Source organism: Stegostoma tigrinum, chromosome 3 (assembly GCF_030684315.1).
Source record: "Stegostoma tigrinum isolate sSteTig4 chromosome 3, sSteTig4.hap1, whole genome shotgun sequence".
NCBI classification, from domain to species: domain Eukaryota; kingdom Metazoa; phylum Chordata; class Chondrichthyes; order Orectolobiformes; family Stegostomatidae; genus Stegostoma; species Stegostoma tigrinum.
Window position 1 is genome coordinate 25,425,409 of NC_081356.1, and position 14,924 is coordinate 25,440,332.

Sequence of the window (14,924 nt, forward strand, 5' to 3'; positions counted from 1 at the left end):
TTCAACAAGACAGAATCTAGCTATCACTAATTCACATTCAAGGGAATTACAATTGCTGAATCATTTGGTATTTATAACCTGGAGGTAACCATTGACCAAACTGAGTTGGAACAGCCAAATGAGTATGTTATCTACAACAGCAGGTCAGAGGCTAGGAATTCTGGATTGAGTTACTCACCTGTCTCCAAATCCTATTCTCTAACTATAAGGTGCAAGTTAGGAATGTGATGGAATACCTTGCACTTTGCCTGACTAAGTGCAGTTCCAACAATACTCAAAAGCTTAGCACCGTTGAGGACAAAGCAGCCTGCTGGCACCACTATCCTTCAAAGTTCACTAGAAACAAAAATCAACAGCAATGTATACCATCTACAATTTGTTCTGCAGTAACACATCAAGGCTCCTTTCTAAGTACCTTCCAAACCTATGACCTCTACTACCTAGAAGGGCAGTAAATACATAAGAATACTTGCAAGGTCCCCTCCAAGCCACTCACTATCCTGCCTTGAAACGTTATTGTTGTTCCTTTGCTGCTGCTGGATAAAATTCTGGAACTCTCTCCCTAACAGCTCTGAGCTTGTCCCTACAACTCAGGATTTGCAGCAGTTTAAGAAAGCAGCTCACCACCAAGCTCTTCAGGGCAATTAACGAGCAATGAAACAAACATCCCATGAATGAATTAAATTAAAATAAATAACTCCCTTTCATCACAACATCATTCTGGAGATTCAACTTTAGTTCCTTGAGACTCTTGAAAGGTTGGCAATCTAAAGGATATCCCATTTAAGATTTAGTGTTGTAAAGGTCTTTCCCAGTTATATATTAGTATTAACATAATGAATAGATTTATGACAAAGCACGCATAGAGATACTTAGTAACAAAATGGGTGCATTCCATTACTTGGACAATCAGTCCAGAAACTTGCCACAGGACCAGGATGTCCTTCTCCTCCATCTCCAGGCCTGCTCAGTTGTATACACACATTGTACTGGCACATCGGTTGCAGATTGTCCAATTTCACCAATTCAGATGGATCTGTCACTGAAGGCAAAAAAGAATACACAGATTATTTTGACTAGTCATAGAGATTCAATGAACCAATAATGCTGGAACAAAAAGTATGTTTTTCTTTTCTTGTGGTACCAGTTCAGCAACCTCTCCCTAATTTAAGCTTTCCATCAACTTGAAGGACATGGACAGCAAATACATGGGGAGCACCACCACTTTCAAAGATGCTGCACTTTTAAATCCCAATCTTTCTTAATATCAGCTACTTAACAAATAAACACCCATCATTTTTTAGCAAATTTATTTTGCAACGTTAGTCTTTCTGCAGTCATAAATTCTACATTCTTTGTATTAAAGGTCTTAGTTGGCTTCAGCTGAATGTTGTATCCCCTTGTACTGTTAACAGCATGAATCATTCTGTATAAACCCTGTTCATTCCCTTTTTTATTATACACCATTCAGTCAGTTTATAGATTTAAATCACTACCTTCCAGGATGTATAACAAATTTATTCAGTACACCATCATTGCAAGATTCCTGCGCATTAGAAAAAATTCTGACAAAACTGGACTCTCCAAAATCCACAGCCTTCTTCCTAAGGTGGGTTCACAAAACTGAATATTTGGGGGGATGTTTTTAATGAGGTCTGGAAATGTAGCCACTGAAATTTATGGCTTGCACTGTTGCCATTTCTCACTGATGTTGCAGATGAGGACTAACCGACAGAGTATAATTGCTGTAGCATTTCTTTGTTTTATTCTTCTGTGCCTCTGGCGAAGTAGTCCTGCAAGTAATTATTCTTATGACTGTTTTCTGAATCCATTTTTCTCTGACACAGATGCTGTCAGTATTATAAAGTGACAATGTCTGATACCCATCAGCTGCTTATGAACACACAGTGATGTAAATCACTTCAAGATGTGTATAGATTTGTTATATTTCCCCAAATAAAACTGAGGCAAGTAGTCCTCCCTTCCACAGAATTTATTACATGCATGATGTTCTAAGACCAGTGCCCTTGTTATTTGGATGCAGAGAAATGATTTTAACAGTTGATAGCCTGATGTATTCCAGTTATGGTGGTGTGGGAAAGTTTTAAATATATCCCTTGCACATACCCTCAAGGAAACCTCTTTGAGCAAATTCTTTCAGTAAAAGATAAGACTAGTAACAAAATTTTAAAAGGCCTCCCAAATTATTTGATAACCCTTACAGTGCCCCACCTTGGAGGACAAAGGCAGCTGATACAAGAGAACACCACCACCTGCAGATTCCCCTCCAAGCCATATCATCCTCCTGTGGAATTAGATCACTGATGTTTTACCATTGCCAGGACAAAATTCTGGAAATCCCCTCCTATCAGCTGTGTAGGAGCACTCACATCCCAGGAACTGCAACAGTTCAAGAAGGCAGCTCACCACCTCCTTCTCCAGGACAACTGGGGATTCACAAAAAATGTGTTGATCAATGTTCACATCCATGAATGATTTCAAAAATAGAACTCATCAATGCACTATTTATCAACTTGAAAACAATTAAGATAAGAATGAATTATTCTATTAATCTGCAGAATCCTCTTTCATATCCAACAGAACAAGTCCCTGCTCAGGTAGATGTGAAAGATCCCATGGGGTGCTGTTTGAACTATCATGCAGGGAGTCCTACTCATTATACTTGCAAACAGGTAAATAGCTGGCCATTACGGTCTGTAGGGTTAGTTGTACTCAATTTAGCTGTTTCATTTCATACATCACAACAGTGACCACTCTTTAAGAATATGCCATTGACTATAAAACATTATGAAATGTTCTAAGGTTATAAAAGGTGATATTGTATTTCTGGTCTTTCTTTCACCCACCATTTCAATTAATTGTTTCCTAAGCATCAGATAAGATCCATTGATGTAAATTTTCCTCTCCTCCACCGGACAGGGGAGGGGGGTCATCTAGCAAAGCAAATCACAAGCCAATACAGAGCCGCCCTGACACAAAGCTCCTGCCTAAATCTGGGAACCCTGCCCAATCTTGGGCCTCCTTCCATTCAATGGGGGAACCAGGACAGAGGAGCAATTACAGGTCTAGAAAAAAGGTCCTTCAATCCATCAAGTCTGTGCCAGACAGAAACAACCACCAAACTATTCTACTCTGTCTATGCCACTCATAATTTTATACATTTTAATCAAGTTCCCCTCTAATCCTCTCTGCTCCAAGGAATACGACCCTGGTCCACCCAATCTCTTTTCATAAGTTAAATTCTTCAGCCCAGGCAGCATTCTGATATATCTCCTTTCCACCCTCTCCAGTCCAATCACATTGCTCCTCTGGTCTAACCAACATTTTACACAATTCCAGCATAACCTCCCTGCTCTTTAAACTCTATGCCTTGGGCTAATAAAGGCAAGTATCCCATGTAAGAGATAACAAGGTGTAGAGCTGGATGAACACAGCAGGCTAATGCTGCTGGGCTCACTGTGTTCATCCAGCTCTACACCTTGTTTTCTCAGATTCTCCAGCACCTGCAGTTCCTACTATCTCTGAAACAAGTATCTCACATGCTGCCTTAACCATTTTACCAAGCTGCCCAGCTACCTTAAGGAACTGGTGGATATGCACACCAAGTCCCTCTGAACCTTAGTGCTTCTCAGGGTTCTACCATTCTTCATGTATTCACTCTTCCCAAGTGCATCACCTTAATTTTATCTAGATTGAAGTCAATCTGTCACTGCTCAATCTGCCTGTAAGCTAAGGGTATCCTCCTTTTTTTTTGTCATCTGTGAACTTACTGATCAACACTGCCACATTCAAGTCTAAATCATCAATGCATATCACAAACAGCAAAAGCCCCAACTCTGACCATTGTGGCACCCAACTGGACACAGGGTTCCAGTCACAAAAACACCTCTCATCCATCACCCTCCACTTCCTGCCACTAAGCCAATTCTAGGTCCAAACTGCCAAATTTCCTTGGGTTCTGTGGGGTCTTGTCTTTACACAGGACCTTATCAAAAGCCCAACTGAAATTCAAGTGGATTACATTGAATACTTTGCTCTGACTGACACACTTTATTATCTCTTCAAATAATTGAGCCAAGCTGGTCAGAGATTACATCCTCTTAACAAAACTACGCTGAATATTTTTGATTAGTCCCTGCCTTTCCAAGTGCATATTAATTCTGTCCCTGAGAATTACTTCAAACAGTTTCCCTGCCACTCAAGTTAAACTGACAGGCCTGTAATTTATGAGTTTCTCTCTGCTGTCTTCTTGAATAACAACACCACAATAGTTGTCTTCCAAGACTCTGGCATCTTTCTTGTGGCCTGAGAAGAATTGAAAATTGTTGCCAATGCCCCTGTTGTTTTCTCCTCTGTCTCATTCAACAGGCTCAACTCGTACATTTAGAGATTTAGCAACTTTTAAACCTGCTTGATTTCTATAACACTAACTTGTAATGATACTTTAAGACATAGGTCCAAAGGGTAATAAATTATATCATAGATAGATCATCTATGGGAAAATCAGCAGTTTCAGGAATTTTCTGAATTAAAATTCCTTGCCAATTCAACTGTGTTGTTAATTTATGTACCTAGTTCCCTTCTCCCAAAATTCAATTCCAATAGCTTTGCCAGAAAATTGGAACTGAAGCTCATTACTAGTTGCAAAATAGAAACAGCTGGAGAAACTGAACAGGTCTGGCAGCATCTGTGGAGAGAAAGCAGAGTCAGCATTTCGAGTCCTATGGCTGTTCTTCACAATTAGCTATGGAAAGGGTGTATTATGCTGAAGGCAGGCTGGGGTGGGGAGGAGTAAACAATGGATGGAGATGAAGCCTGGGCAGAGGGAACAGCAGTTGGGTCAACAAAGGAATGGATCATGGTGAGTTGGGGAGAAAGAAAATCTGCTAATGGGGACAATTAGTGGGTGAAAATGGCAAAGGTGAAAGCAACCCATGTGATGACAGAACTTGTTGTGTGGGGTTGGGGAAAGGACATGGACGAAGGTCCTCAGATACTAATGTTATTGAACTCAATCTGGAGTGCTGAAGGCTTCAGGTCTCCGAGCATCTCAGAAATGCCCAAGGTTTAGCAAATTCTCTCCGAATGGGATATTTGCTGCCAGTGTCAGCTCCTTGGGCTGCATCCTGCTATAAGAGTCAGCTCCTGCTGGACAAAATCCTGCTGCCAGTCTCAGTCCTCTGTGCCCAGCTTGCTGCCAGTGTCATTCCCCAGAACCTTACTCATGGCCAATGTCTGCTTTCCACCTGACCTGAGCAAATCTGCACATTTTAATCTGACATCCATTCTTTCACACAGTAGAATCAATCAACACAGCAGCAACCTCATGATGTGGCAAATTTTGAATATATCGAACTGAGTTATGATTAAATGCATTCTGGATATGAATGAAGTCAATCAGATTTTTATATTCTTCATTGAGTCCTTATTATTGAAGTGCCCCAACTATTCATCCATTTCAATTGACAAACTGCTGACTTAAAGCAACAACAATTATAGGTAATGCCTCTGAACAAGGAGGGACCATGTAGATATAGTTTCTTACCTTCAACTGATGACCATGACTCCAATGCTCCAGCAGGTTTGTAAAGCAGTCTTGTTAGGATGATTGGTCCATCTCCAATATGTGGCTCAACATTGGCCTTGACAATAATATATCGTGTGCCACTGTTAGTTTTAGTCGGTGGGGTCTGTGGTGAAGGAGGGACTGTCGGAAGTGCACATTTAGCAATAAGTTAAAGTATACACATGGAAATGTGTTGAAGAAACCTATCTTAGAGGCTCACTAAAGGGAAACAAGGCAGAAAACTCTAGAAATATTGCTCATGAGACATATGCCACTGAAGACTTTGTCTTGCACTCATCAGGAATAACTCAAGAATGTCAAATTTGAAATGATCACAGCAATTTATTCTGCAGGTAAAAAGATTTCTGATTATTAGTGGGCAAATTCACTTTGATTTGCCATTTAGAAAGCACACAGGAACTATAGGCTACACAACACCTTGGGTAATTTTTTTAAAATGTGCAAAGCTTGAACATATTTCTTTTGTTTGTACAGAACATGTCCCTGCCTATGAATGACATCGCTTCTAGTGAGCACAAATGAGCTGAGTTGTGAAGTTGGCTGATTATGTTAAATTCGTTGTCGTTGCAACCAATAGTGCACTCAGGATTGTTAAGGAAGTTGTGTCCAGTCGCATAATCACATTTAACAGTTGACATCTTGTTACAGAAACAAACTGTTCTGTAAAGAACACAGCATTTTAATTTTCCTTAGTTTCTACTGTGATATGGGAATGTTAGAATAACAACTAAAGGGAGGATGTTATAAAAAGCCAGTTAATTTACAGTGGATGAAAATATGCAACATAATTCCTAAGAACATGGTTTATAACATGCATGCAGACTCTGGATTTGGGAGCTACTGACAAAACCAGACAAAAATAAAAATAAAAGAGATGATTAATAGTTACTATGTAACGCACGAGATGAGATAGGTATCTGAGATTGTGGGATTGGTTACTGAAAGATGTATTGTGGTAAGACCATTTGCTTGATTTATTATTAATTTAAACATTGGTGGTAATGAGTTTGTTTTATTGTTTTCAAGAAGTTTTAGAGAAAACATTTAGGTACATTGCAGCACAACTTCAGTGTTGCATGTATTATTTTGTGGGGTCTAATGTTAATTTTGTTAGTTCCAAAATAAAGTTTGAATGTGTGGAAGAAGGCAGCAGTGTCAGGTTCCCAGGCCGTGCTTCACATTTTGCAGTTCTTGAACTTAACTTCCTCTAAGAGCAATGCAAATACAATACCGTGTGATCAACGGATTTCAACAATAAAATTTAATACACTGTAGCAAGATTGAGTGGTAACTATAATAAACAGGGATTACTATGCACACTTCTGGTCTTTGTGTTATAAGAAAGATGTAGAGGGACTGGCAGCTATGAAAAAGAGATCACAGGATGATACCAAAATTACAGTCATCAGGAAAGTTTGAACAAGATGGGGTTCTTCTCCCCTAATAAGCAGGCTGAAAAATGACTAGATAGACCTTTTTAGAATTATGAAAGAATTTGATTGGTTAGATATTGAGAACATGATTCTACTTTAAAAAAAAACATAGAACATAGAACAGTCCAGCATAGTACAGGCCCTTCGGCCCACAATGTTGTGCCAACCTATTATCCTGTTTGGATGAAACCCATGAATATAGGGTGCCTGAACATAAGATAGTCATCAATAAATCCTTTTGCGATTTTGAAATGTCCTAACTAAAAGAATGGTAAGAATGTGGAATGTCAACCTCAGCGAGTGGTTGTAGAAAATAGTATAAATGAATGAAACAGAAGTTTAATAAAAAGATGAGGGTCAAAGACATAAAAGATTATATCGTTAGGTTGAGAAGAGAAGGTTGGAGAACACTTGAAAGTTTATAGAAACCAATGCTGGCCAGTTGGTCTGAATCCCTTTTTCTGTGCTATAAAAGTCTATGTAACAATAATCTACCTTTAACAGATACTTTAAAAGATCTCACGGCAAATCTAGCTGGTGTTTGGACATGGCAGATCCACTTTCCTGAATCTGTTGGTGATATTTTCAACACTTTGAAGAATGTTATGGTCTGTTTGACTGGATGCGTTATTGTTTTTGTGGTTGTAGGCTGAAACAGAAAAGCATAAACAATGTAAGGCATGATTGGTAAACACATCAATCTTTCTCAAGTACATATCAGAAGGGGAGCATTCAAAAGCCTGAGAGTTTCAGTAAAACACTTTAAGAGAGCCTGAACTGGTTTGCTGTGAAGTTCAACATCTGGAGTTTAATTAATTATCAGCATACAGGAAATGGATCAAACTGTGCTGTGCAGAGTTATATTATTTATTGTGCAATGGGACCGGAGGGGGAAACGAAGGGAGATGTTAAATGCAATAAGTTGTTGTTTTCTGGAATGTGCCGTCTAAGAGGCCAGTTTATAGCAAGTTAAAAAGATAAGTAGATAACTACACTTGAACAGAATATACTTGCAGGAATTTGGGGCTAGAATAAGGGAGTAAGATTAATTGGGAAGCTGTATCAAAGAGCCAGAAGACGCTTGATGGGTGAATGATGCCCTTCATGATATCTCATTCAGTGATTAAATCAAGCTGATCTCCCTCATTATCAAGTTTAAACAAAAAGCTAATTATTTAGTAAAGCTTAAAAATTGTATCCTCTGTATTATTTCACATTAGTTTTGTGTTTTTACTTTTCTTAATGTTGCATTTAGTTGTCAAATTTCAGCTGAACTAACTTCTAGAAAACATAACAGCACAGGGTGCACATCTTTCCAAGTTTGCTGCAAATGCAGTCAGTCATAATGAACTGTAACACTTGAAACAACTGCACCAAGTTTTATTGGTCAGGAAAAAGTGGCGATTTTTCAGGAATCACGAGTCAGGAAGGGTTCCAGAGGACTGGAAAATCGCTAACATGACACCGCTATTTAAAAAGGGAGTAAGGCAAATGACTGAAAATTATAGGCCAATTGGCCTAATCTCAGTCCTGGGTAAGATTTTTGAGCCCATTGTGAAGGGTGAGATTTCAGAATATTTGGAAGTATACGGTAAAGTAGGGCAAAGTCAGCATGGTTTCATCAAGGGGACGTCATGCCTGACAAATCTGTTATAATTCTTTGAGGAAGTAACAAGCAGTGTAGACCCAGGAGAATCAGTGGATGTTATCTTCTTGGACCTCCAGAAGGCCTTTGACAAGGTGCCGCACAGGAGGCTGCTGAGTAAGATAAGGGCCCAGGGTATTAAGGGCAATGTGCTAGCATGGATAGAAGATTGGCTGTCTGGCATAAAGCAGAGAGTGGGGATAAAAGGGTCAGGATGATAGCCAGTGACAAGTGGTGTTCTGCAAGGGTCAGTGTTGAGATCACAACTTTTCACTTTGTACATTAACGATCTAAATGAAGGAACTGAGGGCATTCTGGCTAAGTTTGCAGATGATACAAAGATAGTTAGAGGGACAGGTAGTATTGAGGAGGCAGGGAGGCTACAATATTGACAATGCAACATGTCCTTAAATTCATAATGACACAATCAACCTAAATCAGGTGCTCAAATAATGGATTGGAAGCTTGAACACTTGCCCTTTGAACTTTGAAGTGAAACTGCAGCCCACTGGATTAAACTAAGAATAATTGAATTGTAGGAGTGGTAGATTAACATAATATCAGAAAGCAAAGTAAGACTTTAGGGGAGACTTGATAATACAAGAGGGAGAAAAGAATGATATGATAATACAATGCATCATTGTGGGCTATAGCTTATACACATAAGCATATACAGCCCAGTTGGGGTGAATGTTTCAGTGCTGTTAGCTTATGTAAAATGAGGATTCCATCCAGTAGCATATATATGGAGCTTTTGAAAGAAATTCCATTCAGTTTGATTCAGGATTGTTGCCAAATCTCTAGAGATACAGAGTAACATTGTGAATTGACTAGGCCTGAATTGTTCATTCCTCCATACAGGCATCAGAAACTCATTTTTAAGAGGTGAGCACCAGCCCATAAAGCAAGGGCAACGAGCAAGGAGGCATCGAGAGAGCTGCGAAAATCTGTTACTCTGCTAAGGTACTTACATTTACTTTATTTCCATGGGGTGTAAGGAGTTGAATGTCACCATGCTCTAGCAGTGGATATCCTGTTGCAGTGCAGTTGAGTTCTAAGGTCACCCCAGCATTCACCTCGAGGCTGTTGCTAGGACTCACCAACTGAAAAGGAACTTCTCCGAAACCTGCAAGGTAAAATAGGATTTCACAAATTACAGGGTTTTTTTGATAGAAAGTATCTGTAATGAGTGTTTGGGGAGGGGGGGGGGCGGTCAGGGTGCAGGGGTGGGGCTCCTCTTCAAGGCTGCTCTAGCAGCACAGAGCCTGTCCATGGGATGAACAATGGCTAGGTCGTGTCTGTGATGGCACCTGTGCTCCACACTGATTGCAGTCTTTAAACTTCAGCAGGAATTTGCACTGGAAGCCATCATCAGGCTCAATCTTGCTCCAGCAATTTCAGGGCCAATAACAGATGTAAAGTAGAGGAGATCTTGAACGAGACCATATTTTGGATGCTGTCCTTTTTCCAATGAATCTCTCCTCTCTTCCACCCTATCACGATATTGCATTTTGTTCTCCCTCCACCGTCCTTTCTCTGTTTCTGTATTTGCTTCAAATCCAGTTCAAATGCTAACTTATTTCTTCCTGGTGAAAGGTAATTGATTTGAAACACAAAACCTGTTTCAGTATTACCTGATGCTCCCTGGCCTGTTGAATATTTCCAACAGTTTTTTTATTTCTTCCCTTCATTTATTTTGTTCAACCTGGGTCAATGATTCCGTGCTGGGTCATGTCCCTGTGGCAAGACTGATCCTCTGGTACTGCATAAGGAGCCTTGCCTTGGAGTGAATCTTTAATGTTGCCTCGTTAAAATTCTGGAAATCACTTCCTAACACCTCTGCAGGTGTTCCAACTTGCTAAGGACTCCAGCAGCTCAAGAAAGCAGCTCACTACCATGTTCTCCAGTGTAGTTAGGAATGGGCAACAGCCTGTAATGTCCTTGAGTTGTAAAGAGCATGCACGTGCAAGAAGGAAGCTGGCATCATTGATAAGTGATGTAAAGCAGCAGCTAGCTTCAATGAAAGTGCAACTAGAAGTGTACATTTAGAAAGTTCCTTAAATTTGAATTCTTTAAAATATATAAACTAATGTCTTTCATTCCACATCATCCTCCTCGCCACTGAACAAAACAAAGGCTGGCTCCTAATGCTGGCCTTCCTCCACTCCTGGTATAGCCTCCAACTGCTTCTACTCTGCAGGGGAGGGAACCCTCCACTTTATGAGCTCCAGCCTCTGACTGCCCTTCCCCTTGACCCCAAGCCTCCCCAATGCCCTTCTTAGCACCTCAGGTATGGATGCTGACATCACAGTACATGGGATGTGGTGACGTCATGTGAAGACACTTCCTGTGGCCTGTTCTGTCACAGCATTGGCCACATCTGCACACACAAGTTATGGGTAACACTCTGTTGGAAAAGTAAGCACTGACCAACTTTTCAAATTCAGAGAGGAATCGTATGTAACCCAACATTCAATCTGTAAAAGCAAGTTGTGATCCGATAGCTGAATCACATTCCTGTCACTAATTCTTATATCATTTATAAAAACTTCATTGGTTTAGCCACTCTCAACCTGGGTTGCATCATAATTTCAGGAAACTATTCAGTTTCTCCTCATTCCATAAACCTGACTATCTATGTTGCCTTCCATTTTCTAAATTTTTATGTAGCCCTTTGTGACATTATGTCCATGCTGACGTGTACTCGTTGCCATTTTTGTTGTTATATTATTTTGTTTTACCTTCCTTCTCACAGTGTAGGCCTTGCCATCCAAGAGGGCACAGGCATCCTTCAAAGCGATCACACTCTCCTCCATTGACACAATCACACTTGAGCCGACAGTCAGCTCCATAAAAACCAGGGTCACAGGCTGAAAGCAAAGTAATCAGCTCAATAAAAGATAAAGTTGTTCATCATAAATAACAGTAAGCAATGTCTGCTTTTCAAGCATCTCTTAGAAATCTGTGGTATGACTTAATATTTTAATTCCATAACAGTTGGGAGAAGTTTCAATCATATCGGAGCATATGACCAAATGGCCAAAACATCTGTTTCATGCAAATGATGAAAATGTAGACATATTGACTATTGTGCTTTTTCAATGATGAACTTCTGCCAAGACAGAGGCAGCGAGTGTAAATATAAACAACCGTTAAAATATGAGAGGCAATAGATAAAATAATTTGTCTTTGTTTTCTGTTGATGTTTAGAAAGTAAGAATTTTACTAATGCACAATGATAATGCACATGTCAACTTTCACTCACACACTAATTGATCTCCCCAAACTAATTTTGAGGTTTGTAATATTTTTTAAAATTTATAAATATTTGGAAACTAATGGAGGTACTTAATTGTTTTACAAAGTAGATTTTGTGTTTCTAATGAAAACATTTGTTTTTTATAGGCTGTACAGAATCAAAGGGCACATTAACACTTGCAAGATTTTTGGAATAAGGTATGCAATTTGATATTTAGGCTTGACTGTCATGGTTTACTGCCTTCTTACAACAACTTTACCTTGATCACACTGAAGCCCTCTCCATCCAGTAGCACAAGAGCACCCATAAGGACCAGGTAAGCAGAACATGGAGAGGTGACAATTTCCTCCTGTACATGGTCTGCAGTTTCTGCCATATGTATTTTGCCCACATGCTAGAAGTCAAAGAATTTTAATGAGGTAAAATCAGTGTACAGTCGATGGAAAGTGCTTAGTGAACTATAAAGATCTGTGTTCATGAGAAGAGCATTCCAAATGCCCTGTCTTTACCAGCTCCTTCCTGGAAGAATCTAAGCCTAATTCCTCTGACCTGTTCTCACCTTGCGCCCCTTTTTCTTCCTTTGCTTCTGCTCTGTATGCAATTCCTTTTTAAAGTTGCAATGATCACTGCCTCAAAATCTCACCATGTTCAAATAATTGCTGTTCCAAAATTTTTCTATGTAAAAGTAATGCACCCTTCATGTCTTTTAGTAAAACTATTATTGGATATGGGCTGAAAATGAGGCCACAAGATGTGATCCCAGGACTTAATTTCTTTTTGTTTCATATAACAGACATGTAGGGTGGTCTAGGCAATGAAAGTGAATTAAGCAATGAAGTAAAACTGTGCATTCAACATGTTGCAGGGAGGGGTGGTGGTGGTGGGGGAGCAGATAACAAAGGCTAGCCAGTGTGATTAGGTCTTTACATTGCCAAAGAATGAGTGAATTCACTAATTGCAGAAATCAATTTTTTTCAAGAATATCCTTACACAACCAAAAGACCCAATCTATTCTTTCTAACCTTTCCCTCTACAACTAACTTCTAACATTAACTTTTAAAATGCATCAGAATATTCTGTGTAAGGTTCACGATTCAATCCAGTGCCTAAATCAACCATGGGGTTCATTCAGGATTGGGATTATCTGCTGATCAGTCACGACACACGCTGCAGAAAGCCAACCACGGCTAAACGGGTGTTTAACTCCATGGCTTTGCAACAGGTGCAAAACTGACTGGCAAGAAAAGTTACAGTCTGGAGGGAGAAATGATGGGTCAGAATTGTAAAGTCAAACCATGCAGCCCTGTGTGTCTGGTTGACGACTACAGCTTGAGCAGCGAGGTCCGAGAAAAGATTGTTATTTTCCGGTGAGGCTGAACATAGTTTTCAGTTACAGATGGGAAATCAGGATTCCGCACCTTTAACTCATATGCTGGTAATAGTCCTTAACAATTAGAAGGTGCATTAGTGTCATTGTGATTTGTTTGTTACATGCAGTGAACAGCAATACTAAAAACGTAAATACTGTAACCATATTTCTGATAAATGGGTGGTCATCATTTAGCAACTGCGTATTGTACTTGTTTACAATCACACTAATAAATCATATCACAAAGATCATCCCACTTCAGTTAGGACAGTTGGCTAAAACTACAACTTTGAGTGAACTCAACACAGCCCATCACTGGATGAGCACAGAACTCACCGACTGATAAGAGGCAGTCAGCACAGGTAATATAGTTCAAGCAGCATCTGTATAACTGCTCTCTATGGTACAAAGTCGTCACAATATTGGATCAATATAGGCAGTGTCCAGGATAAGTACTTATGGTGCAAGCAGTCTCAAGTTTATAGACTGTGTTTTCTTGAGTTTCATGAGGGTTTGTATGTGGAATTTAAACTGGAACTAAGGTGGCAGAGCTGACTTAACTAACTCAACTTTTGCCAGGCAATAAGACTCTAGAAATTGATCAAGGGCATTAAAGACAGCTGTTCCCAAATTCAAAATTTCTCATACAATTTTAGAGTGAAGTTGTGGAGTTCTGCTTTTATCTCTTTTAAGACAGAAGCTTAAGTGATAATTATAAATTGATATCTGTTTTTCAGGACAGATTTATCATCAATCTATTTAGCGTTTAGATTAGACAATATATGCAGTAAAATTCTTGATCTGCCAAAACAAAGATTTTCATTTCTATTGCACTTTTAACGCCAAAGGACATCATCCTAGCACGTGAACATACAATTAAGAACAAGAATAGGCCATTTGGCCTTTCAAGTCAACATCATTACTCAATCAAATTATAGCTGACGTGACTGTAATCGCAAGTCTACATTCTCAGTGAGCTTGATGACCTTTAAGTCCCTTCAGAATCTGTACACTTCTGCCTTAAAAATATTGAAAGGCACTGCTTCCACCCCCTTTTGAGGAAGGGAATTCTAAAACTGTCAGCACTAAGAAAAATAATGATCTTTGTTTCTCCCTTAAATAGGTGACACCTTATTTTTATACAGTGATTCCTAGTTCTAGGTTCTTCCACAAGAGGAAACATACTTTCCACATCAAATCCACACGATCTTTTATGTTTCAATTATGTTGTCACTTACCCTTGTTAATTCCACTGGACACAACCCTAACCCACCTAACCTCTCCTCATAAGAAAATCTACTATTCCCGATATTAGTCTAATAAACATTGTTTCAACTGCTCCCAATGCATTTCCAAAATAAAACAGACCCATGCTGTGTACAAAAATCCAGATGTAATCTCACTAATGCCCTGTGCAATGGAAGCATAACTTCCTTAAATTAGTATTCAATTTTCCTTGCAATATATATCATTCATTGATTTAGTTTTTTTGCTGTACCTGCTTACTAACCTTAACTGATTCATGAATGAGGACACCTAGATCCCTCTACACTTCACAGCCCTGTAACCTCTCACTATAAAATGCTTGTTTGGTCCTTCCTGCTGAAGTA

The 14,924-nt window shown here is 39.4% G+C and overlaps 1 protein-coding gene across 1 annotated transcript in view; it reads right to left on the bottom strand.

The window, feature by feature from the left end:
- Window positions 1-14,924, bottom strand: part of tek (TEK tyrosine kinase, endothelial) — a 95,912-nt gene that overhangs the window by 43,908 nt on the left and 37,080 nt on the right. The window contains exons 6-11 of the mRNA XM_048526822.2: window positions 12,205-12,339; window positions 11,428-11,556; window positions 9,658-9,812; window positions 7,537-7,690; window positions 5,567-5,728; window positions 902-1,042 (exon numbers count right to left, since the gene is read on the bottom strand). Coding sequence (XP_048382779.1) covers window positions 902-1,042; window positions 5,567-5,728; window positions 7,537-7,690; window positions 9,658-9,812; window positions 11,428-11,556; window positions 12,205-12,339 — 876 coding nt within the window. The remainder of the gene's footprint in view (window positions 1-901; window positions 1,043-5,566; window positions 5,729-7,536; window positions 7,691-9,657; window positions 9,813-11,427; window positions 11,557-12,204; window positions 12,340-14,924) is intronic.